This window comes from Rhinichthys klamathensis, unplaced genomic scaffold (assembly GCF_029890125.1).
Source record: "Rhinichthys klamathensis goyatoka isolate OS25496 unplaced genomic scaffold, OSU_Roscu_1.1 h1tg000937l_1, whole genome shotgun sequence".
Taxonomy (NCBI): Eukaryota; Metazoa; Chordata; class Actinopteri; order Cypriniformes; family Leuciscidae; genus Rhinichthys; species Rhinichthys klamathensis.
Genome location: NW_026607265.1, coordinates 278,918 through 305,017, shown reverse-complemented (window position 1 = coordinate 305,017; position 26,100 = coordinate 278,918). Strand labels below are relative to the sequence as shown.

At 38.2% G+C, this 26,100-nt stretch overlaps 2 protein-coding genes across 3 annotated transcripts; both read right to left on the bottom strand.

Annotated features, from left to right (window-relative positions):
• Window positions 1-373: 373 nt before the first annotated feature.
• On the bottom strand, window positions 374-14,757 carry slc25a39 (solute carrier family 25 member 39). Of its 2 annotated transcripts, XM_056244196.1 has the most exons (12): window positions 14,628-14,757; window positions 12,251-12,369; window positions 11,402-11,461; window positions 10,298-10,348; window positions 8,492-8,601; window positions 8,339-8,406; window positions 6,556-6,680; window positions 2,318-2,491; window positions 2,126-2,235; window positions 1,340-1,421; window positions 1,066-1,149; window positions 374-572 (listed from the first exon to the last, which is right to left on the bottom strand). In XM_056244196.1, exons 2-12 carry the CDS (start codon window positions 12,345-12,347, stop codon window positions 454-456), a joined length of 1,080 nt encoding a protein of 359 aa, XP_056100171.1. In that variant the 5' UTR covers window positions 12,348-12,369; window positions 14,628-14,757; the 3' UTR covers window positions 374-453. The 2 variants fall into 2 exon arrangements, with proteins under 2 accessions (XP_056100171.1, XP_056100172.1); XM_056244197.1 differs by lacking the exon at window positions 10,298-10,348.
• Window positions 14,758-16,462: 1,705 nt separating this feature from the next.
• Window positions 16,463-25,000, bottom strand: rpl27 (ribosomal protein L27). Its single transcript, XM_056244207.1, has 5 exons — window positions 24,872-25,000; window positions 24,222-24,304; window positions 23,926-24,095; window positions 16,891-17,001; window positions 16,463-16,554 (listed from the first exon to the last, which is right to left on the bottom strand). Exons 2-5 carry the CDS (start codon window positions 24,300-24,302, stop codon window positions 16,506-16,508), a joined length of 411 nt encoding a protein of 136 aa, XP_056100182.1. The 5' UTR covers window positions 24,303-24,304; window positions 24,872-25,000; the 3' UTR covers window positions 16,463-16,505.
• Window positions 25,001-26,100: the final 1,100 nt, after the last annotated feature.

Below are 26,100 nucleotides of genomic sequence, written 5' to 3'. Positions count from 1 at the left end.
TATCCATTCATTCTGAGGTTTCCTCAACGTGAACAGCAGAGGTCAGCACTGTCTCTTTAATAAAAGGGACTCAAGTCAAGCACAGCAGATTCAACAACCTGGATGTTGCGCCCAACCAGCAGCCATTTCAAAAAGTTGGGCATTAGTGGGGAGGTAGTGTTTCTGCCAGCATGCTTTGGTATTGTTCCCTAAGGCATCACAGGGTTTGGGGAGGATTGTGCATTTATTGATGCATCATAACTGAGGTCCTACATCTCAGACGCAAAGTATTAGTTAAAGTCTCACAGCTTTTAATTCCTTGTGCCAGTCAGTAGAAGTTTTACAACAATTAGAGTTTTGTAAAAAAAAAAAAAGTACAAAGCTGGGTATCAGTGTTTGCAGTAGCTGACAATGAGTCCCTCTCAGCTTCCTCAGGGCTAGATCCTGGACAAACCACAGGTCCTCTCGCCCATATCAAAGACCACATCTCGCCTGATCCAGGTTACGCTTCTGAAAGAAAGTCTTCCCAAACTCATAAGTGCTGATCATGACTGCACAGGCGGGAGCAACTTTGATCACTCTTGGAAGGAAACCTGAAAAAAGCAAAGCTGATTATTGAATGTATACAACAGTATCACTGTTTCAATAAAAAAAAGTTAAAGCCATGGTGTGTAATTTCTAATCCAGTTCGGTCCTGCACCAAAACATTGTTTCAGCCAGAAATTGTGTAAAAAATAAATAAATAAAAAACTAATCCTATTATGCTTTGTAACTTTGCAAAGAAAATTGAAAATGTAACAAAGCACAAAGTGACTCTAAAGAGAGTTATTCTCTATATCAGTAAAATCTGATCCTGTTTTGGGAATGAACACGTCACAATATTCCTCATTTAAATAATTTAAATAAGGCTGGCCTGGTTGAATTGCGTTAGCAGTGTGTTGAAACCTGCCGTTATGGTAAGGGCCGTGACATTTCCGAAACACGCTTGAATCAGTTGACCAATCACAACACACTGGTCCAGCTAACCAATCAGATCACATTGTGCTTTTCAGAAGTGCGTAATAGACTGTAGAAATTAGAGCTTACCTGCAAACAAACCCCTGTATCCCATGTCAATCCAGATATTCCTCATCATGTTCCATGTGGAGGCTGGTTTCTTCCTAGAGATTGCTGAGAAAGGTCAAAATGTCATGAAATTTGATGCCTGATAAAATGTAACTAATTCTAGCTTAAGTAATCAGCACTTATATTGTTTTTAAAAGAGAGTGGTCATCTATGAGATCATGTCACTCAACCTTCAGGTTGAATTACAACACTCTTTCTAACATATTAACAGGTGAAACTACAGAAGCTGCTATACCTCCGACAGCATCCATTTCCCCTAACTGGATTTGCCTGCGCGTTTTCACCACGTCAAACGGCAGGGTCAGAACTGCAGCGATCTGTGTCAAAACGAAAATTGATATTCTGATGAGGCCAGTACTGCATGATAAAATCATTTCATGGTTTTCAGAAAAATATTCAAAGCAGCACAACTGTTTTCAACATTGATAAGATATGCAAATCAGCATATTGGAATGATTTCTGAAGGATGATGTGACACTGAAGACTGGAGCAATGATGCTGAAAATTCAGCTTTGCTATTAAAGGAATAAATTACATTTATTTTATTTTTTATTTTCCCCAAATAAATGCAGCCTTGGTGAGCAGAAGATACATTTAATTATAGTGTTATATTCACAATTATACAACTCTATTATCACTGCAAAACCAATTCAGTTATTAAGAACTTCAACTATGTAGTCATGTTTTAAGTATGTAGTAAGATAATACGCAAAATATCACTTGACCATTAGTTAAGTGCAAAAATTTCAATGCAAAAGATCAGTTTCACTCATGGGGACAGAAGTCGACCCAGCATTTGTTCTCATGTAAAAAGCCTTTATTGTTAATCAGTCAGGCCAGATAAGATATCACGCTCTGTTCACATTGTTTAATCTTTTTTCCTCACTGTAGCCTTCTGTAATCATTCATAAACTCATCCATATTAATTTACAGCTATTGAGTTCCTTCTTTTAATGCGTCATTTAAAATAAAGTAAAAGTCATCAATTATATCTGGCTGTTGAGAGTGAGGTGATACTCACAGCTCCTGAGACGGCCCCGGCTGTAAAACTGATGGTGAAGGAGGTCTGTGGTGCACTGTACCGCTCACACAGCTGTGCCTTCACTAGCTCATAGTTAAACCAGTACAGGGCTGATGGGGGGGGGGGGAGAAAAACAGTCAAGCACTGCATCTGTGGAACATCCCACTGCCAGAGAATGTACAGGTCACTGACCTGAAAAGGGCACGTCCCGTAGGACAGTGGGACCCCAGCCTCTCCAGAGAGATAACCAGCCATCCTGAGCCACAGACGAGCGGATACACACCATCAGCTCGCTGTATGGGAGTCTGCGGGACTGCATCTTAGTCCGAACCAACTCCAGAGGACTGATCACAGACACTGCTCCCACTGAGCAGCACAGAGAGGAGACGTCAATAATGTGACAGCAGAGATCACAACCAAACAGAACAATCAGAAAAGTACAAAACTGGGGATGCATCAACATTTTGCAGTTTTTTTTTTGTCTAAAATACAACACTTAAATCAATCATTTTAAAAACTAAACGTTAATTTACAGCATTATAAATGTACAATTTGAGATTTGCTAAAGATTACATTTAACAGTGTACATACTTCTGTTCAAAGGTTTGTGATCCGTATTTATTATTGAACAATTTTATTGAACAAGAATGGATTAAATTGATCAAAAGTGACAGTAAAGACTTTCAAAAGATTCTATTTCAAATAAACGCTGTTCTTTTGAACTTTCTAATCGTCAAAAAAACAATATGACTGGTTTCCACAAAAATATTAAGCAGCACGACTTGAAATCAGCATATTAGAATGATTTCTGAAGGATCATGTGACACACTGAAGACTGGAGTAATGATGCTGAAAATTCAGCTTTGTCATCACAGGAATAAATTACATTTTAAAATATATTGAAATAGACAACATTTATTTCAAAAAGTAATTTTTCAGAATATTACTGTATTTTTCATTAAATAAATGCAGCCTTAATGTGAGCATAAGAAAATCTCTCAAAAACATCTTACGAACTCAAACCTCTGAATGGTAGTATATACAGTATCGGTCAAAAGTTTGGACACACCTTTTCCTTCAGTGTTTTTTCTTTCTTTTTATTATTTTCAACATTGTACATTAATACAGAAGACATCCAAACTATGAAACAACACGTATGGAATTATGTAGTAAACAAAAAAAAAAAAAGTGTTCAACAACCCAGAATATGTTTTATATTTTAGATTGTCCAAAGTAGATACATTGAGCCTTGATGACAGCTTGGCACACTCATCAGATTCACGAGGTAGTCACCCGCAATATTTAATTCACAGGTGTGCCTTGTCAAGAGTTCATTTGTGACAATTCTTGCCTTCTTAGGGTACGTTTACACGACAACGATATGCTTAAAACGGAGACGTTTTTCCTTTGAGTTTTCTGCGTACAGACGACACAACTGTCAAAACGATCCCCATTCACATGGATCCGCGAAAACAAATAAAAACCCTGTATTCTGCTGCCAGGCCATTAGATGGTGATGAAACACTATAGACTGAACACGTAATACACATGTGCATGACTTCATCGTCTTCAGAGATTCACGTTTTTGTTATTTACACAGAGACCGTTTTTAAAAACGTGCACTTTGAAACCCGTTTTCAAAAGTTTGTGTTTTCAGGCACCCAAAATGCCGTTGTCGTGTAAACGGACGGCTAAAACACATAAAAAGTTTTCCGTTTTTAGTTGAAAATGGTGTCGTGTAAACAGCCCCTAAATGTGTTTAGGCCATCAGTTGTCTTGTGCAGAGGAAGGGTGGATACATAGTCAATAGCCCTATTAGTGCAACTACAACTACTGTACAAATCCATATTATGGCAAGAAACACTCAGTTAAGTAAAGAGAAAAGACAGTACATCATTACTTTAAGAAATGAAGGTCAGTCAATCCGAAAAATCTCAAGAACTGCGAATGTATCCCAAGTGCAGTTGCCAAAACCATAAAATCCTATGATGAAACTGGCTCTCATGAGGACCGTCCCAGGAAAGACCAAGAGCTAACTTTGCAGCAGAGGATAAGTTTATTAGAATAACCAGCCTCAGAAACCGCCGATTTACAGCCCACGTAAATGGTTCTAGGAGATCAAGTGCCAGACATATTTCAACATCCACTGTTCAGAGGAGACCGTGTGAGTCAGTAGAGTGCTGCATCAGATGACCTGGCCTCCACAAATCACCTGATCTAAATCCAATTGAGATGGTTTCAGATGAGTTGGACCGGAGAGTGAAGGAAAAGCAGCCAACAAGTACTCAACACCTGTGGGAACTCCTTCAAGATTGTTGGAAAACCATTGTGGGTGACTACCTAATAATTCTGATGAGAATGCCATGAGTGTGCCAAGCTGTCATCAAAGCTAAATGTAGGTACGTTGGACAATCTAAAAACTACAACATATTCTGGCTGGTTTAACACTTTTCTATACTACGCAATTCCAAGCGTGTTCTTTCACAGTTTGTATTAAATGTACAATGTTAAAAATAATAAAAAATAAAGAAAAACCACTGAAGGAGAAGGTGTGCCCAAACTTTTGACTGGTACTGGCTGCACCAGTCTAGTAAATCAAGTAAAAACAGGGGAATGATAATGCATAATTAAAGCAACACCAAGTAACTTTTCCTCTGCGGTCGCCCTACAGGTTGGAAGCGGAATTGTCCATTACCGCTGTTGTAAATAATTTAGCCCACCGCAGCCTACTGTCGCACGCACGCTCGTTGTTTATCCAGCACCGGCTTTGGAATGAACGATGTCCACAGACAAGATAGAGTATGTTGCATGATTTCATGAAGGTATGATGTATTGTGACATCAGAAACGAAGAAAAACAAAATAATGACTATTGTAACGCTTGACGTAAAGCAAGTCAAATTTGTATTTTTCTTATGTCTCATTAGAACTACAGAAACTCGACCCGATCTGGCAATCTTACATAGCGTGGTTATAGTAGATATAGGACCGTAAAGCGGAGGCATAAGTGCCTTTCACCCTGTTACGACTTGATGAAACCACTGATTTTGGAAACATTATTTTAAGGTAAAAAATCTTACTTAGTGTTGCTTTAAATATCCAATAGTGACAGATATGTTAAATATAGGGCTGTCAGTTAAACGCGTTATTAACGGCGTTAACGCAAACCCATTTTAACGGCGTTAATTTTTTTATCGCGCGATTAACGGTCTTTTTGGCCTAGCAAACTTTGTAGGTTTTTTTTCACATGCTTTTGCAACAGGACGGCATGCGGGCCGCTGCGCTATGAAACCCATTCATTTCAATGGCTTGCGGCGCGCGAGGACGTTTTGAAAGCGCAAGCGGATCTAGCTAGACCGGAAACAAAACAACAGGCACGCCGCACACACTTGTTTGGGCTTGCGAGCCGGATGCGCGAGCGCGAATCTCTCTGCTCGCGCGCGGAATATAATGTGCCGAGCACGAATCTCTCTGCTGGAGTCGCGCGCGCTCTCAGATACACGCTGCTCTTGTAAGACTTTTCTCTGGGCTCACTCAGAGAATATGCCTGCACTTAAAACGTGTTCAGTGCAATCGCGAATCTCTCCTCTTCCCCAGCTAACAATTTTAGGTTATAAGAATGTTTTCATAACGTTCCCATTAAGTTATAAAAACGTTATTTCTGAATGTTATAGGAACGTTCAAAACGTCCAGTTTTGAGTGGATGACGAGCGTGAGACGCCGAAATGGATGCCAATAAGATTCTGAATGGAAAGTTAACTTTTAAAAAGTTGCCAAATGGTTCCATTGACAAGACCAAAGTGATCTGTGTGTTTTGTCGTTGTGAACTGAGCTATCATCATCGCAGCACGTCCAGTCTGAATACCACTTGATGATGGCCAGCACACACACACACACACACACACACACACAGCTGATGCGAATTCTCCGCCCCCTCGTCAATATCAGGACCTCGTCAGTATTTATTTCACCCTTTTATTGATGGACAGTGTTATATTGTGTGAGAGATTATTTGCTCCAAGTGATAATGTTTTAGTGTGAAATTGAACAGTATATGCCAATATTGTTTTCAATAAAAAACATTTGCACAAAGCAAGCCGATCCACTTTTCCATGTTGATAAGAGCATTAAAATGAGAAAAAAATAATGGGACAAAAAGAAATCAAGAGACATTTAGAATAGATAAAAATGTGCGATTAAATGCGGTTAATCGCGAGTTAACTATGACATTAATGCGATTAATCGCGATTAAATATTTTAATCGTTTGACAGCACTAGTTAAATATGCCAATAAATGATTTATTATGCAGGTTTTCAGCTTTGTTTAGGGATGCACATTATATCATTTTAAGATCTTCATAATACACATTACAATACTGCAGTCTTGTAAAAGATGCTTGTATGAGACAGGAAGGACGAGTAAGTACTCACATCTCGCTAACCCTCCTGCTATAAGGGGAATATGGTCCCCTTGATAGCCCATGCTGTAACGCAGGAAGTCTCGCAGCTGGTCATAGCAGGTGAAGTAGATGACTGTGGCAGGAACTGCCATCACCCTTCAAATACAAACACACCAATGAGCATATTTCACTGAAAACAGCTTGTGCACGAATTACAAATGTGTGTCATTTTCAAGGATTCAGAGTGGTTTTTATTTGCTGGTTTGTCAGGCTATCCGCTCAAGTCAACTGACCCCAAAAAAGATTATTTACAGTCAACTTGATTTATACGTTTAATCATTAACATGTTATTTATAAATTTACAAAGTCAAATACGCTTACACAGCATTTCAGTTATTCAGTAAACAGCATGACCACTGTAGTCGGATTCACAACTAATGACTAAGTTATCTGAGAGTTAAGCCTAGTTCACACTACATGATTTTAAGCCCGATTTAAGCCCGATTTGCAAATCGTTGAGCTCGCCGACAGGTCAGGGTGTTATCGCGTGCAAATCGCGGGAGATTAGCGGGCGATGAACGCTCGCCAATCTGTTAGTATGAAAGAGCCAACAACGCATCAAAGACGCTCGCAGACGCGTCGCCGAGGCCAGAAAAATATCTAGCATGCTAGATATCCAGAGCTGTCGCACGACTCAAGCTCACGTGATGTCATGAGCTACAGCCAATCAGAGCAAGGCATGTTCGCGTGTTGTGTTCTTCTTCGTCCTCTTCGCTGGGTATTGGCGCGCGTGCTGTTTCGCATCATTTCCGGTTCGTTTTATCGCGGGATTTTTCGTGACAAAACGTGGTTTGTAGACAAGATAGAATCGTTGGGTGACAGAGTTGTTGTCAACTCGTGTAGTGCGTTACCTCCTGTTGCGGATCAATCACGTTGTGTCGTGTGGTGTGAACTAGCTCAGCAACTTGAACACTCCTGATTTCACAGAGAGCAAGTCATGTAGTGTGAACCGCGCAGTTCAGCCCGACGTTTTAAAATCATGTAGTGTGAACTAGGCTTTATCTGTCTGAATCCTACAGAATCCTTCACTCAATGATCTTTGAATCTGTCAAAGCATTTACAGAATTTAAATCTTAATTTTTCTTCTTAAATCTTAAGATCTTCTAAAATCTTAATTTAACTTAATTCCTACGGTTTCTTTATTGAGAACACCAGCTGTGTTGCTGTAGTCTTTCCATCCAAGTCTGACTAAGGGAACTTTTCATTGCAATTTTATACACATTTTAGTAGGAGAGATTTACATTGAGGGGGGAGAAACTCTGAAACAAAGCATGTAAATGAGCTAAGACACGAGAACCGGATGGGCAGGGCTTCCCGCACTGAAACCCCAAGACAAATGGTCTCAGTAATGAGGTATACAGGTTTTCAAACCTGCTCAACAGGGCTCTTCAAACGTTGAGACACGTGAACAGGAAGGGCAGGCCTCCTCGTACTGAGACGGGAACTTACAAACAACAGGTGACAGAGATCAGGACAGTCCCGCTGGGAACCCCTACCGTTTGCAGAGATTTCCTGATCTCATCATTTATGAACTTTCTCAATATAAAATACTATTGTATTGGAATCTAAATTAAACATTTTAATAAATTTGTAACACTACACTAAACTACAAGTCATTACTTTTAGCAACAGCTGAATCTAAGTCTTTCGTATGAGCTGCAGTTACAGCACACTTTAAAAATAGAGGCAACTGATGAAGTACAATTACAGTATGCAAGTCAAGCAGTTTATATGTGACATGATGCTGGACTTACAGTGTGGGGGGAAGTCCGCTCCACAAAGACCTGATCCCCTCATTACGTGTGATCTTAACAAATGCATCCTGAAAAACAAAAAGTAAATAATCATGAATGTGTCATTACAAAAACTTGAAATCACAATTTGTAAAAGTGCGAATAAATTCTTACCACAGTCCCACTGAAATGGGTGGGGGTTTTGTACCAGCTGGAGCAGCTTGACATATTCTGACACACATAGACGTGGTCCATCAACCCGTTACAATAGAGGAAACATTTCCCTAAAAAGCCAGAAAATATAGTAGCGTAAACTTAATTTGTAATACTTCTGCAAATACATTGCCAATGGCCACAAGCACCCAAGTACTCAGGAGTATGCTCTCTTTGTAAAAAGAAAAAAAAAGTCTTTCTCTATTTTATTACTTATGAATGGGAGAAAGGGCAACACGCAATATGGCGGAATAAGTCCCGCCTTCTAAAATAAAAGACCCAATCGCTGATTGATAAAGTCATCGCGTCACTGCAGCTGCCGTTAGAAACTGCTATTGTTCTGAGACTCGCTCTTAAGACTGCGCATTTAGCCTGAAAACATACGATTTTTTAATGCTATTTGAGCATGAGAAACAACATTTATGGGACAGTTCATGTCAGATTTTGTTTGCCGATTTGAAATATGTCATTTAATTGTGAGTTCAGCAAGCAGTTCTTGAGAGTTCAGGCTTCCCCCATTCAAGTAGATAGGACTTGGTCTTGGATGCCCCAAATAGATGTCTACAGGTGTTGCAATTATGGCCGACAAGTGAGCAGAACTTTCCTTGAAAGGGACTTTGATAGACAAAAAAAACAAACATTTTTGTGAACTTATTTTCAACTACAAAACACTTCATTTTTAATCTTGTAATTGGCTATTTTAGCACTTGGAGTAGAAACTGAGTATGATTGCTTAAAGTTAGGACAGCAACTGTACACTGACACTATACATGTATGAGTTTAAGTTATCTATTTTATCTATTTCTGAGTTATCTATTTTGTAAATGAATGTTATTGATCTGAGTGTGAATGACTCATTCATGCATGCCATTATTTTTAATCCAAATGTTATAATCTTCAGGTGAAACCACAGGCTTCTCTCTGGTGACGCATTTTGGTCAGCTTAAACCCCTTACAATAGACTGCAAGCTTGCATTCACATCAGCCTCCATCCAATCAACAACCAATGCATAGAACCAAGTCACCACCATACTTTTCTGATAATCTGTTTCACTCAGATGTACATCAAATATGGAGGGGGGGAGGGGTTGGTACTGCCACAATACAGTTAATAATCACAAAAAGATAAATTGTTTATGCAGTGTGTAACCTCAATGACTCCAGGATTGTTGTATTTGCAGACATATAACAGCCATGTGATACAAGTTTTCCAAGCAAGACTTTTCTGATAATTTCCTGCATTCAGTTCAAAGGATTTGGTGATTAGGACTGAGGTCTTAGATAAGAGGCTCTATAAATATTAGTGGCCATGGCATTGACCATGCCGCGACAGTTTAACCAATTCCAGCCTTGGCACAAACAAGCCTACTATTTTTGGACATTACGCAAGACAGGTTCAAGGTAGATCTGCCTGGCATGGCTTATAGTTTGTCCTCATGAGTTCAGTAAATGGTCCACTGCTATAAACACACTGAATAAACATTTATATTCAAGCAGAGTAGTTGATATTCAACCGAAATATTTTCTGAATGCATTTTTCAACTTGTTGGGGTGTTTTGTGCACACGTGTCATGTCTGTTTGCAATGTGACCTTGCATTTACCCCTTTAGAGATGCGTTATACAAGCCAAAATGTTGTTAGCACTATGTGATTTAGATGTTTTGCAGAATGTGTTTGTAATTCAAGTGGTAGTTAGTTAAGCAAGCAAATGGTCTTTGGGAGAAGACCATGAGCACAGATGCAAATACATCTGCTTCACATACTCACATTTTGAAGGGCGGATGACCCCAGCCCAGGGCCTTGAATCTGCTGCTAGTGCTACGAGAGAGAAAGAGAGAAAGATAGCTCATAGTGCATATAGCAAATGCAAAACAGCATGAGGTCTGTGTTATCAAGGGCTTACAGCAGGTTTTTAGATACAAACTAACGTTCAAAAGTTTGGGGTCAGTTTTGCTTCAGCAAGATTGCATTCAATTTGTCAAAAGTGACAATTAAGTCATTTATAATGTTACAAAAGATTTCCATTTGAAATTTAAAATTGAAATACTATTTCACAATGTTACTGTTTTACTTTTTTGGAGGTTTTTTTTTCCATGTGCCCTGGTAATTTTTAACCAAAATAACTTCCTCTCCCTCTTGCAGTGACATCTCTTGTCTTCTCTGATGACGTCTTTAATGGCGTGAGGGCGGGATCAACCTGTCACTCACATGACATCACAGCAGTCCCGCCCTACACTTTTCTAGTTCGAGAAGCCGTTTCACTTGGATACACGTCACAATAGGGAAGAAAAGATTACCGCAACTTCCGTTTTATGCCAACTTTAAAGACCCCAATCTTTTGAACGTTAATGTAGCTTCATTTTCACTGTTAATAAAGCTCAAGTAGTTCTAATTATTTTATTTCAGCTTATTATACAGAGAGTAAGCCATTTGTAGCCATCAAAACATTAGCTCTATTTGTACCCTGACCAACCCAACACGGCACCGACTCAACCAATGGTGAGAGTTTGGGGCAGGACTGAGTTTAGCAAACAATGGCAGACATCGTGTGTTTGAAAAACCTGTTTGGAATCAGTGATTTTTGCAATGCTAGTGGCACAGAAAATATTCACTTAGCTTCAAGAGAAGAAAAAAAAACATTCAGAGTACATCAGCAAGAGATAATTCCTCAGATGAGACCAGCTTTTGGCTCTATTCTAACTTGAAGACTGTTTGTTTAAAGCATTTGAAGCACTGGTTGTAGAAACACTGGAACTGATATTGAACTGGTGTGACTTGTATAAAGTCAAGAGAAAATGCATGAACTTTACTGGTCAATCATCTGACATTCTGTCTGTGATCAAGAATTGAAGAGCTGCTTGAGATCTGTACCTTGATAGAGGGGAGTTTGCTGGGTTTGAAGTCTGATCTTCACTACATCCAATGGTGTGACTGGAGGAGGGAGAAAAAGAAAGAGAAAAATTAAGGTTTAGCCTTGTATAATAGTTAGCATTTTGATTCTACATATAAAACACAACACTAGCACAGGCACAAAGCTTGAAATGTCTAATTAAACTGTAAAACCTTCAACCCAGTTACTTTAGAAAAACATAATTATATTCCAACATACATCTAGCCTTCAAAAGTTTGGGGTCAGTAAGGTTTTGTTTGTGTTTTTGAGAGAAGGGTCTTATGCTGACCAAGACTGCACATATTTGATAAGAAAAACAGTGAAATATTAATGTTGGAAAATATTATTACAATCGGTTTCCTGTTGAATATATTTTGAAATGTAATTTATTCCTGTGATGCAAAGCCGAATTTCCACCATCATTACTCCAGTCTTCAGAGTCACATGATCCTTCAGAAATCATTCTAATATGCTGGTTTGCGGCTTAAGAAACATTTTTTTCTTATTACCAATGTTGAAAACAGTTGTGCTGCTTTATATTTTGGTGGAAACTGATACATTTTCTCAGGAATCCTTGATGAATAGAAAATTCAAAAGTCAAGCATTTATTTGAAACAGATATTATTTTGTAACATTATAAATGTCACTTTAAATAAAAAATAAAGGGTCCTTGCTGAAAAAAAAAGTATAAATAATTTCTTGAATTGAATGCCCAATGCAATTTATTAATACTAAAACATGTTTTGTCCAGCTGGACAAATGAAGGAAATGACAGTAAAAACAGAATTTTCTCTAAATGGAGAAATGATTGTGTCGATTCTTTTCCTCACCAAAAAGAGATGTTAGCACAGCCCCAGTGCCAGACGCCAGCATCTGCTGCACGGGCGTAATAGCAGCCAAAGGCCTGACTGCAGGCCCTTCCCCCATCCTGTCGGCCCACCTGAAAGACAGAGCAGAGGGGATATAAATACATTCATTCAAGATGCTTAGGTTACATGTATGGTGCTGTTTTATAGCTCCTGTCATCAGGGAAACCTATTGACCTTCTCAGTCCTCTATAAGACAACGTAATATTATCTGCTCTTAAATAACGACATTTATGCAAAAATAAAAGTGGATATATTAAGAGAAAGTAACTCCTAGCGGCAGGCGTGATTATAATGGCCCTGCACAGCATATTGACATCTTATCTATTGAGAACACAGACGGGGTGGGTCACCCTCCCCGTACCCTATACTACTCCTGCGGAAGTCAGTAAACTACCTTATAAAAAACAAATCGAGCATGAGACTTTGACCGACACCGAGCGTGCCGCCTGGATGCATGCAGCTTGCATCATGTTCAGTGTCAAAGACTGGGGTAGTTAGGAGAGTCAAGGGATAGTTCACCCAAAAATTAAAATTTGTGTTGTTGTTTTTTTCAAAGAAGATTGGAAACTAAACAGTTTTGGTTCCCTTTGACTTCCATTGCTCAGTTGTTTTGTTTTGTTTTTGTCCATACAATGGAAGTCAATGGGAATCAAAACTGTTCCATTACGAACATTCTTCAAAATATATTTTTATGTTCCACAGAAGAAAGTCATATGGGTTTTGGAATGACATGAGGGTCAGCAAATGATGACAGAATCTATCCCTTGAAAATGAAAGAGAAATGGAATGTACAACATCTGAACAAGGCGCATGATTGGATATAGAGGAATACAAGAGGAGGATTGGAGACTTTTAACTACATTAACTGGTACTATCTCCTACAAAACTGGCACATAGTGCAAAAGCTAGAACAAATTACAGCTTTAGGCTAGTAACACAGAAAGGAAAATCCATAAGCTAAAAGATCAACAGAGAGCAGATAATCAGCTGTGAGCACAAAATTGATCTTCATGTTGGCCTGACACATTTATGAGGTACAGTAAGCTAGTGACTAACAGGAGTAACTGTCGTGGAGGCGGTCTTAAAGGGACAATGTGAAACGTATTGTTCAGCGATGAGTCCACCTTCACGGTGGACTCATCGGTGTTATTGCCCAGGGTGTTATTGGACTCATCGGATTGTTATTGCCCAGAGTGAAGCACAGGGTGGATCAGTGATGTTTGGGCTGTAATATCATTGCATTCCCTACTGTGCTTGATGGGCACATCACTGCCACGGACTACCAAACCATGTGCACCTAATGGTACAAACATTGTACCCAGAAGGGGGTGCCGTGTATCAGCATGATAGTGCCCCAATACAAACAACAAGACTTGTGACAGAATGGTTTGATGAACATGAAAGTGAAGTTGAACATCTCCCATGGGCTGCAAAGTCACCAGATCTAAATATTTTTGAGCCACGTTGTGGTATTTTGGAGGAGCGAGACAGAAAACGTTTTCCTCCACCTGCATCACATAGTGAACTGCACTGTTTTGGAAGAGGAAGGGCTCAAAGTCCCTCAAGCCACTTGTGCAGGACTTGTATCTCTCATTCCCAGGACGAATTGATGCTGTATAGTGGCCACAAAAGGAGGCCCTACTACACCATACTGATAAATTATTGTGGTTTCAGTTTCATGGTCCAACCCCTGTATACAAACAAGTTGTTGAGAACACGCCACTAGGTTTGCAAATAGTAACATATCTACTTTGAAAATAATTAATTCAGGCAATGCCTTTTGTCAGTCAATGTTGTAAAAGTCACTTAATAACCGTATTTTCTAATCTACATCAGAATGTTTTACTAAATAACATTTCAGGTATATTACATTAAGAGTAATATGCACTTTATGCATAACAAAATGTTACGGCTGTTATCCTTAAGCCTAAAAACACCACTGAACAGCCAAAATTCACAAACAAAGAACAAAACGTGCTGTCAACTCAAAAACAAAACACTAGTAGGCGATCAAGGAAGTTGATCCAAGTCTTAGGTAGCTTAAATATTGCCTGCCCAGAACGAAGCACAATATAATTTTTCTAGTTGCTACAATTGGTTAAAAACAAAACCATTACGGAACGACCATCCTCGATTACCACTACCTGTGCTCTAACGGCTCTCTTCCATTATCAGCACAGTTTCATGAGCTGTACGCTGATCGCATTAGACTCAATGGCGCAAGATCGTGGCACATTGTGTACAGAGCAAAGACATTAATTGAGTCCTTTTGAAGCTAATGCAGCAGAAAGGGTAGGTTAGTTAGGAATTAATAGGACGGCTCATGCAGATAACTCACCTTTTGTCTAAACCGGAGGGGTTTTGTGCATCTGTTCGGTTCGTGACATTCTCAAGCGAGTCTCTCCTCCGTCGTGCAGTCGGAGAGTGAGACTCAATGCGCACAACAGCAGCAGCACGCAGAGCGGGTGGTCATGAGAAACACACTGCGCCCCCTGGCGGCACAGCTCATGCCAAAAACACGTTTGGGGTTGTTTTTTAGTAATGCAGCCCAGGCTAAGTATTGTCACGTTTTTCTTAAGTCGCCCTCTAAAAATGAGAAATGGGATAAAAGTAAATGTAAATGTAATGCACCTAATTATACTGCAGGATGTCTGCTATCAACTGAAATTATGAGACAGCATAACATGGAGGCATGATTTATGATTTCTAAAAAAGGATTTACATAAAAAGTTACATAACAACAGTTTCTGGTTTAACATACAGGTAGATGGTGAAACCTGCTGGGCATTTCTGCCTGTCGCACCTCCACCGGTGCCTAAGAGATTAAGGTGTACCGAAGGTGTACATGTTGGGGAACACTACAGAGGGCATTTATGGGTCATCAGCTGGGGACCACCAGTCACGGATGTTTCGCTCCTTTAACCCCAGTACATCTCATGGTTATGTCTTAATGACATAACATATATCATTTGTACCTTTTATTGGACTGAGGAAACAAATACATTTTTGTATACCTTCCAGCCATCAAGGTTGCAGGGAAATATGAAATGCTGGTTGCACTTTATTTTACAGTACACATATTTTAATGTAGTTCTTTACCTAGTAAACACATGGGTTAAGGTTACGTTTAGAGGTAGATTCAGGCTTAGTACCTAGTTATTGCAATTACTATAAGTAGTATGTACATTACTGGGCTAAAATAAAGTGCTAACAAAATGCTTCCTCTGCATTTTCCCCAATTAGAAAATTCCCCAAATTAGGAGGCTGTGGGAAAAAATCCTTGATAGTTTTATACACTGGCAATTCAAAATAATTTTGAAATGTTTTCAGACCTGGAAAATTTGACATGAAATTATTTTTTCTTGTAGAAAATTGTCAAAGTTTAGAGCAGTAAAAAATCTTTAAATTTCAGATTGATAATTATAATGCTCTATGTGAGGTTTGTGTTTATGTAGAGATAAAGCTTTACCATCATCAGTCATAACTAAATTTTAAGTTCACTTTCATATACAATATCAGAAATCCATTACAACCCAGTAAGATATGTAGAATAGAAACACAAAGCCTTGCTTTCAGCTTTACAACCTCAAGAGGTTTATTAAAAGGTTTCACTCTCAAGTCCTTAAGAGATCACTTTCCTCACACTAGCATGCAATGAGCCAATTAAAACTGTAAGCTAGTCTTGATTTTAGAGTGCGATCTCACTCCGCAGTTGAGATTAAAGTGTCTAATTCTGCAGTTCATTGTCAAATACAGCATCAAAAGGTGAGGTCATCCATTTTTGTGGCCATGTCACAAGGTGGATATGGATATGCACTTTCTATTGTCCAACTAGACAAGTTTTTTTGTTAAAAACAGTTATGGAAACTAACCATTTGGGTCTGCATTTCCACTCGGCTATTTGTTATCCAGTGTGTTTATATGGTTTAATATTGCTCACAAATATCTTGTGATGTAATACTCTGAATGATGACATCCTTACAATGCTAACATCAATGTTAAATTCAAGACAGATAACCAGCAACAACCTTGAAGATATTGCCTTCATTCTGTTTTGATTATGAGATTATAAACTTTAGACAATGTATGTAATTCTCTTCTTAAAGTGATTATGACTCATAATAATACAAAGTGATAAGCAACCAAAGTCAAAAGAAATAAGGCAAGGAACACTTTCTGGGATTTTTACAGATTTATTTGTGAAACCAATGAAAGATTAGAATCGAAGCTTCTGGAAGAACCATTTGTTCTTGCCTGTCTTGTACCTGGAAAAAGAAAACATTCATTGCCATCACTATCACCACGTGTAAGACAATACATGCTTATATTGACAGTAGCAAAGTGAATATTACGTCTAGTGCACAACAAGATCAGACTGTTTCTACAGTCAGCATTCTGAACAGAAGCTTGAGTCAGCAGGCTTTGGAATACTTGACCACAACACTACGATGTCTTTTTTCTGGATAAAATTAAGGAAGCCAATTATCTGTGCACTACACTATAATCCTTGTAACATGTAAGCATTAAAGATCAAACAACATTCAATTTAATTGCAATTGTAAAATGAAGTAGTTCAGATGGATCTGCTGACAAACACATACCTCTCCTCAAACTTAACCTTGGCCTCTCTCCTGGCTTTGCGCTTCAGAGCAGGATCCCTGAAAACATCCTTGTTGACAACAGTTTTGTCCAGAGGAATGTCAACAGAGTATCTAAGGAGAGATGATGCATTGATTAGACAAACAAATGTGCATAATTCAAATGTGCCTTGTTATAGTCAGCATTCATTAGACAAGGGGAAAAAAAACAATACGCCAGTCAAGACCCAGAGACAAAACATGCTGTGACAAGAAACTGAGCATCAGAGCACACCCAGAGACACCACACAACTTTAACTCACAACTAAAGAGGCAAATTAAGACATAAAACCTGTTCTGGTTTAAACACTCTGGCTTTAAGAGGAAATTGAGTGTGGATGTAGAGTAGGGCTGCAACAAACGATTATTTTGATAATCGATTAATCTAACGATTATTAGAACGATTAATCGACTAATCGTCGATTATTTCGCAGACTAATCAGTAAGTTTGGAACGATTATTCAGCTTTTCCAATTAGTTAAAACATTGAGTTATACATATTCTAACTATAATATAAAAAAAGAAAATCACTTCAGCTTTTGAAATAGTTGTTTTAATGAACTTTGAGCCAACTAAACAGGTCATTCTCTTTAAGTTTTCAGATTTCGGTCCAACTCAAATCACACACAAATGCTCTCTAAGCATTGTTTAATAGGCCCACTGCTTTTCTTAGAACTGAAACAGAAAAAGGGACATTTACTTCAGGACACAAAGAATGGTAAAATAATAATCTGCAAACAATTATTATAATTATAAAATTACAATCTTTTTTTACATGGCAATTGAGCTGACAGAGACGTTCTCATTCCCTTTTAATTTATAGTATGATAAAGTGACTGCCGTGATATTCTTCCTATATCATAGGAAGGATATAACATCTCGTTTTGTAAGTCTTCATGATTATTGAACAAAATACAGGCAAGTGATAAGACTATAATAATACCTAATATACTAATAGTGTTACAATAATAAAAACAGCCCTGACTCCTAAGCTCGATCAAGCTTTATTCTATACAAAATAAGTCATCACATTACTGTAATTATATTACTATTGATAATATTATTACTATTATTAGTAGTATTGCATTCTCTAATAAAGAGAGATTTGCCGCTGGTTAGTTAGCTCCAGCTGGAGAACACTCACTTCTAGGGCTGCAACGATTAGTCGACGTTGTCGACAACGTCGACAATAAAAATATGTCGACAAATATCTTTGTTGTCGAGTAGTCGTTTGATCTCACGTGACCTAATGTAAGGGCCTGCAATCCCGCGATTTGACCGCTACGGCGCTGTAGCGCTAGAGTGTAGTGCAGCCCTTACAAATGCTATTGCGGTAAAAGAGAAAACAGCGCGAATTATGACAGTGCAAACGAATCCGAACTAGCAAGGTTTAGGTTTGGGAAAGTTTCACAAAACTTCAAATCAAGAATGCTGTCGTGTGCAATTTTCACGGGAGCACAACATGCATGTTGGAGTGCAAGAGGAAACATCCCGGCAAAAGAGGAGCCGGTGAGAAGTGAGTGTTCTCCAGCTGGAGCTTACTAACCAGCGGCAAATCTCTCTTTATTAGAGAATGCAATACTACTAATAATAGTAATAATATTATCAATAGTAATATAATTACAGTAATGTGATGACTTATTTTGCATAGAATAAAGCTTGATCGAGCTTAGGAGTCAGGGCTGTTTTTATTATTGTAACACTATTAGTATATTAGGTATTATTATTGTCTTATCACTTGCCTGTATTTTGTTCAATAATCATGAAGACTTACAAAACGAGATGTTATATCCTTCCTATGATATAGGAAGAATATCATGGCAGTTACTTTATCATACTATAAATTAAAAGGTGAATGAGAACGTCTCTGTCAGCTCAATTGTCATGTAAAAAAAGATTGTAATTTTATAATTATAATAATTGTTTGCAGATTAATATTTTACCATTCTTTGTGTCCTGAAGTAAATGTCCCTTTTTCTGTTTCAGTTCTAAGAAAAGCAGTGGGCCTATTAAACAATGCTTAGAGAGCATTTGTGTGTGATTTGAGTTGGACCGAAATCTGAAAACTTAAAGAGAATGACCTGTTTAGTTGGCTCAAAGTTCATTAAAACAACTATTTCAAAAGCTGAAGTGATTTTCTTTTTTTATACTATAGTTAGAATATGTATAACTCAATGTTTTAACTAATTGGAAAAGCTAAATAATCGTTCCAAACTTACTGATTAGTCTGCGAAATAATCAATGATTACTCGATTAATCGTTCTAATAATCGTTAGATTAATCGATTATCAAAATAATCGTTTGTTGCAGCCCTACTCACTTCTCACCGGCTCCTCTTTTGCCGGGATGTTTCCTCTTGCACCCCAACATTGCACACGACAGCATTCTTGATTTGAAGTTTTGTGAAACTTTCCCAAACCTAAACCTTGCTAGTTCGGATTCGTTTGCACTGACTGTCATAATTCGCGCTGTTTTCTCTTCTACCGCAATAGCATTTGTAAGGGCTGCACTACACTCTAGCGCTACAGCGCCGTAGCGTTCAAATCGCGGGATTGCAGGCCCTTACATTAGGTCACGTGAGATCAAACGACTACTCGACAACAAAGATATTTGTCGACAAATTTTTATTGTCGACGTTGTCGACAACGTCGACTAATCGTTGCAGCCCTAATGTAGAGCCAAAGTGATTTCAATTCACTGATTTGCTCTCATATTCTTATTGCAACTGTAACACTGTGTTTAAAGTGGTCAAATGAAACCCTACATTTAAAAACATTCACAATATATGGAAACCCCGTAACAGGGCTATGAACCGGTTCAAAGAAGAAAAAAAACCCCTGAAATTAACAGGAACAAACAAGTCTGAACGTTCTGAACAGAAACACTTATTTGAAATGAACAATAACCGGTTAATAAAGTTATTTTATCGTTCCGTCTAATATTTTAATTTGGCAGTCACCCAATCATAAATTCAAATAGTACAGCCTATGCAAATGTGACATTGCCGCATCCAACGCGAGTGAAATGGCCAAAATCTGTTGTCAAGTCATCCTATTTAAGTCGCGAAGCAATGTGATAGGGCTGCACGATTAATAGAATTTTAATCACGATCACGATTTTGGCTTCCCATGATCAAATTCGCGTGATTGAGCGATATTTAAAATGCGTCATTCCGTTCACAGAACGCTCCGTATCAAAGGTTTTTTTTTTCAAAGCCAATCTAGCACCCAGTAAACCACCTCCATGAGCCAGTGTCTGTGCGCGAGCGACAGTGCACGAGAGAGACCGAGTGTCCAAGAGCGCGCTCGAAAGTGTGCGTGCGAGCGACAGCGCGCAAGAGATACCGAGTGTCCGCGTGCGAGAGAGACCGAGTGTTAGCATTAGTAAATTGGTAAATACTACATAGTAATATATAATTACTATATAAGAGGCATGAAAGTTCGACTAATGGACTCCAATAATCAGTACTACAAACGTCTTGTTTTGAACTATTGTTTAATAGAAATAATTCGAGCACAAACTTTCATATGGGGGATCAAATAAATTCAATTTATGCAGTAAGATTTCACTAGGGCTGCAGCTATCGATTCTTTTTGTAATCGATTAATCTAGCACTTAATTGATCGATTAATCGAGTAATCGGATAAAAATTTTTTTTGTGTTTTTGAACAACCAAAACAAATAATGCATAACAAAAATGATGTGGCTGTAAAATGATCAAGCATTTGGCTTCTATTTATATATAAAAATAAATAAAAACCTGGTATTTATTCCAACTCCAACATTTGGCTCCAAAACTAAGCCTATTTATTGCAATTTTTACCCATTTAGTATAAGTGCCAACAATGTTCTATGCTCAATTACTTTGGTGGCCGATTAAAATGTCTTCCCCAAAAGTACGAGTGGATTTGGAGAAGCAGGCTGGGGAATTTCATTTTTTGTTGTTGTCTGTAACTATTTGGAAGACGTGACATACAAACAAGGTCTCGCAAAGACTGCAATACAATATTTGATCCTCCATCACGTCGCGGTGTATACAGTGAATGGATGCTGAAATTATTGTTGCGTGGCAGCTGCCTACATAAAAGGTTAAGCATATGCGATGCATTGCCGCAATTGATCTGACTGGCGCGTGAGAGAGACGAGGGTGCTTGCGTGCGTGCGTGTGAAGGGGTTCTTTTTTTAGGCTATACTCTTGCAATTGAACGTGAATACGTTTACTACTTAAAAACATCAAAGCTAAACATCATATCTAGTCAAACCGCATCGCTACAAATACAGTATGGGATTAAAATCAGCGAACATCAATGTATCATTGGCTTATGGTGTGTTCACACCGAACGCAAATTTAATTATTTGCGCGAGTAGATTACATACAAAGTCAATGCAAAGACGCGGATAGACGCATCATTCGCGCCGGGCGTCGCGACTGACGCGAATTGGGCTACGCGTTTGCCACGAACGTCTTCCGCGCAAGTTGAAAAATTTGAACTTGAATGTTCAAGCGTCTAACTAGACGCGATAAACGCGTATTTGACGCTCTATTCGCGTTCGGTGTGAACACCATTAGTTTACCTTGTTTCAGCGACGCTTGGTGAAACAGCATGGAGTGGATGTTTTCGGTTCAGATGCTGAATCATTGAAGTCGTACTGTTGTGGTAGCCTATGCCAGGTCTACTTTGCAGTAGACACATTGCACCTTGTTCTCTTCCTTTTTAAGCATGTAATGATCCCAAACTTTAGACATTCCCTGCCGTTTATGGACATCTTTACTCTCCGCCATTGCGCCAACTAAATTCAAAATGTATCACGCGCTATAGTATAGATCCCTGCGCGTCATAGGAATTTAACGAGGCTTCGAGGCAGAGTTTTTGCCTCGAGGAATTTTTGTAATCGAGTAACTCGATGAATCGTTTCAGCCCTAGATTTCACAACTAATCACTGACACTGTACCACAAACAGGTTTTACATTTCTTAAGTGTCAAATAACAATGACTCTGAATTTTATCCATTAATCGAACTTCCATAGTGCATAGTTCTGCCTTGACATGTTCTCATTTGGTTACATTCTGTTATGGAATATTTGTTTTTTATTGATTGTATATTTTGAGTTTTATTCAAATCCATTATGCAGGTACAATGCAAGTTTATATTTTGCTTCCTAAAATATATTTACACAATGTAACATAGTGCCCTGTTGAAGTTGCTACATTTTCTTTGTTTTCTTTATTTTTTATTTATTCTTTAAGGAGATGCACTGAATTTTGGTCAATAAGAGGACCTGTTTTTTATTTATGCACATAGTTGTACATTAGCAGGAATAGCACAATATGGACGTGAAAGGAGTTATAATTAGCCTATGTCACAATAAAATTTGTTTTGGTTAAAATCAACAAATAATCGTGATAATTAATCGTGATCTCAATATTGATCAAAATAATCGTAATTATCATTTTGGCCATAATCGTGCAGCCCTACCTTTACACACATCGTGTTTCGAATAAAGAAAACGCTGTACTTAAGTTTTTTTTTATTTAGCCTTGCACCGCAAACAAGCAAAGACAGTCTCCAAAATGCATGCAGGACTTCATTCAGGATTGAGGTTGGTGGAGCTCCTGTACGAGGTTTTGCCATTTGAGGATCCACTTAAGTTACGAGGTTCAGTCACAAGTTCTTAGTATAAAAGTTCAATTCAAGCTCTGGTATAAAGTATAAGCAAAATTTTATAAAAAAAATAATAATAATAAAATAAAAACGTTATTAACCTGTATTTTTTCCTAATCAAACCATTTGCAGAACGATAATGTTACAGAAGGAACGCAAAACCGAAACGTTAAAATACTGATTCTGCTCTGAGTGAACCAACTGATTTTTGTTTTTAAGCCCTGCAAACTAATGCCTAGTTCAGACTACACAACTTTAAACGTCGGCAGATCACTGTGATGTTAAGACTACATGACTTGCTGTCTGTAAATCGGGAGTCATTGTGGTGTTCACACTACGTGACACGTAAATGATCCGCAACAGGGCACAAACTACACAAGCTGACAACAGCTGTCACCCAACAACTATCCGCTCCCCAAACCACGTTGTGTCATGAAAATACACGCTAGAAGTGGAGAGGGAAATGACGGGAAACAGGAGTGGTTTATTTGAAGATGGACGACGGGAAGAAATTAGCGCTGCAAGCTGTTTGCGCGATGATCTGTTCTGAAAAACCCAGAAAAAGGAAAAAAACAAGAATATGGGTGAAAGAATGGATAACTTGCTCTCCCATTGGCTGTAGACACTTGCCACCACAAAATGTCAAGTCGGCCGACAGCTCGAAATATTTAACATGCTAGATATATGTCTGGCGTCAGCGAGCCTCTTTGATGCGTCGTTGAGTAGTTTACACTAAGATTGGCGAGTGCTGAACACCCGCTGATTTGCCCCCGATAACAGCCCGACCTGTCGGCGAGGTCGTTGACTTGAAAATCGGGCTCAAAATCCTGTTGTGTGAACTTAGTGCTAACTGCATAAGCTCCATCCATAAAGCGGCGCAATCAGTCAGGTAAACCATATGTGACAGTCAACAAGGTACTTGTCCACAAACTAGACATCGCAACTAATACCCTACTTAAACCTCAACCATTCATCATGAAGTTGCATCTATATAGACTGTCACTCAACTTTGTGGTTAGTAGCACATTAAATTGATAAAGAGTGACCATAGAAAATATATTACAAAAGACTTATATTTTAAATAAACACTGTTATTTTGAACTTTTTTTATCATGGTTTTCAAAATAATAAACAGCATGACTATCCAACATTTATAAATGTTTCTTGAGCAGCAAATAAGCATAATTTAGATTATATTACAGTTTTAGTGTTTTTATTTTATTTTTGATCAAATAAATACAGCCCCGGTGAGTATAAGAGACTTGACTCGTATGAGAGCAAGCATTGCTCTGAACCTGTACGAGTCATTGCACACTGTTCACAGGATGTACATACCTGGTTGGCATGAGGTGGTTGTAGTTGAACACCTTCACAAAGGCCTTGATCTTGGACCTTTTGGCAACCTTCTTCTTGCCCATGGTTGCTGTGACTTTACGAGGATAACGGTCGATGCCTGCGACCAGAGCATGGCTGTAAGGACGGTCTGTGGTGCCATCATCAATGTTCTGAGAGGAGGAATAAGAAGAGCACAACACTGTCAATATAAACAATCATCAAGATGTTATGATTCTATACAAATGTAACCCAGGAAGCCATCTTTCCCTGAAGATGGAGATGTTAAATGGAAGTACCTTGACAATCACAGCCTTGCGTCCGGCATAACGTCCAGCCAGGACCATCACCACCTTGCCAGGTTTCATAAACTTGCCCATCTCTAGAAAACATGAGTATGAATGTACCATTAGCACTAAAAGCAAAACCAGAATACAAAGCAGCACAATGCAAGCTGCTTACATCGCCAAAAACGTTGTAATGGGCAAATTAATTATGTAACAGTTATCATAGTTAAAATGAGGCTATGAATGTAACTTGTCTCTTCGGGGAAGCACATTTATAAGTCTAGATATGGCAGCTTACAGCACTATGCTAACTGGTAATTGTACAACTATTTTAAAACCAGAGTTAAAGCAAATATCTTAACCATTTAAAATGGAACAATTTCATCTTCTTCGCATATTCATTTGTATATTGCACACGAGTTATAATGAACGTATGCTGCCGCTAGTGCCTCAGCACGGCCAGGAATGCTATCATGTTAGGAGGCGGCAGAGACAGAGTGACTATTAAACCCATCATCTCCAAGTCTTAACGTAATATTCAGACAATAAACACTTCAAATAAGCAACAGGGATATTCTCTTTCTAAGTGACAAGAAAGAAACCCCCATAGGTTTTATTTCTTTGTCGATGTTCACGGATTATTTCTCGTGTATAAAACTTACTGATGGTGCTCTATGGCCGACGACAACAGGAAAGGAAGTAGAAAGCGCGATCGTGACCCTTGACACCCGTGGCAAGTGACGTATTTCCGTCGATTTGTACACTTGGGTAAAACAGAATAAATGTTGAATAAATACAGCTGCACATAAAAGTTTTGGATATGCGATGTACTTAGGATTGCGCAAAAATAAGAAATGCCTTCCTTTTAATTCACATGTGTGAAATTAAATTCAATGGTTTCAATTCCACGAATAAAAATGCATAATGGTGCATTCATTAAATGCATAATATGTTATTGTCAAAACATTATAATTGTTATATATATATATATATATGTTTGTGGAAATACCTCAAACGTTTATGATAATGTGGTTATTGTGGGTTATTCATAATGGAAAATATAATGTATTATTAAAAACTACACTGAATAAATTTCTTATTTCATTCTATTTTAATTCTAATTCCTCAATTTTACAACCAACACACAGTTCTTCATCTTACTACACAATTCATATTCAGAAACTGCCAAAGCCATTGTCAATTCTAACAACCAACCCTGGGTGATATTATTATTATTTTGTTTGTTTTTACATCCTTTTAGAAATCAGTTATACATATGTATGATATAAAATAAAACTATTAATAACAGACCAAATCTATTTTGGAAACCATTCATTTATTAATTTAATTATTTTTTTATTTTTTTATGAGAAGAAAGAAAGAATTGAAGAGAATGTGACTGCACCAGATTCAAAGAGCATCCAGAACATTTAATCCATGAAATCACTGAAAAGACACCATCATTACAACTAAAAATGATGGCACAATTTTTAAAAAGTGAATGTAATTGACACTGATTTGAAATTATTGTACAGGTACAAAGATAGCAATCATTTCTGAAATAGATATGATGGGGGGAAAAAACTAACAGATCAGATGGAAATCAAAAATGGCCAATCATATATTCAGGTGTAGGGGGAAAAGAGACTACATTAGGACTAATTAAAAAGGGCTAATAAATGCATCACAACCATTCCTCCATATTCTAATGGTTTCAAAATACCAAATCAATTTACAGTAAATGGTAACAAACAGTCCCTTCTTCCTGCATGATGGTTTCAGTAAATCTGGATTTAGGAGGGTTAAAGAACGTGGAACCTATAATCAGAATGTGTACAGTAGCAGGATACAATTTCAATGATTGTAGTACATTCAATATTTCAGAGCAGTA

Excerpts from the sequence above, each read along its gene's own strand:
- slc25a39 (XM_056244196.1), bottom strand. The coding sequence starts at position 12,347 with ATGGGGGAAGGGCCTGCAGTCAGGCCTTTGGCTGCTATTACGCCCGTG. Across the intron at positions 8,407-8,491 it reads CCCATTTCAGTGGGACTGTG|GATGCATTTGTTAAGATCAC; the intron begins GTAAGAATTTAT and ends TTTGTTTTTCAG. Across the intron at positions 2,492-6,555 it reads AGCAGGAGGGTTAGCGAGAT|TGGGAGCAGTGTCTGTGATC; the intron begins GTGAGTACTTAC and ends TGTGCTGCTCAG.
- rpl27 (XM_056244207.1), bottom strand. The coding sequence starts at position 24,302 with ATGGGCAAGTTTATGAAACCTGGCAAGGTGGTGATGGTCCTGGCTGGA. Across the intron at positions 17,002-23,925 it reads AACCACCTCATGCCAACCAG|ATACTCTGTTGACATTCCTC; the intron begins GTATGTACATCC and ends ATCTCTCCTTAG. Across the intron at positions 16,555-16,890 it reads AAGGTTAAGTTTGAGGAGAG|GTACAAGACAGGCAAGAACA; the intron begins GTATGTGTTTGT and ends TTCTTTTTCCAG.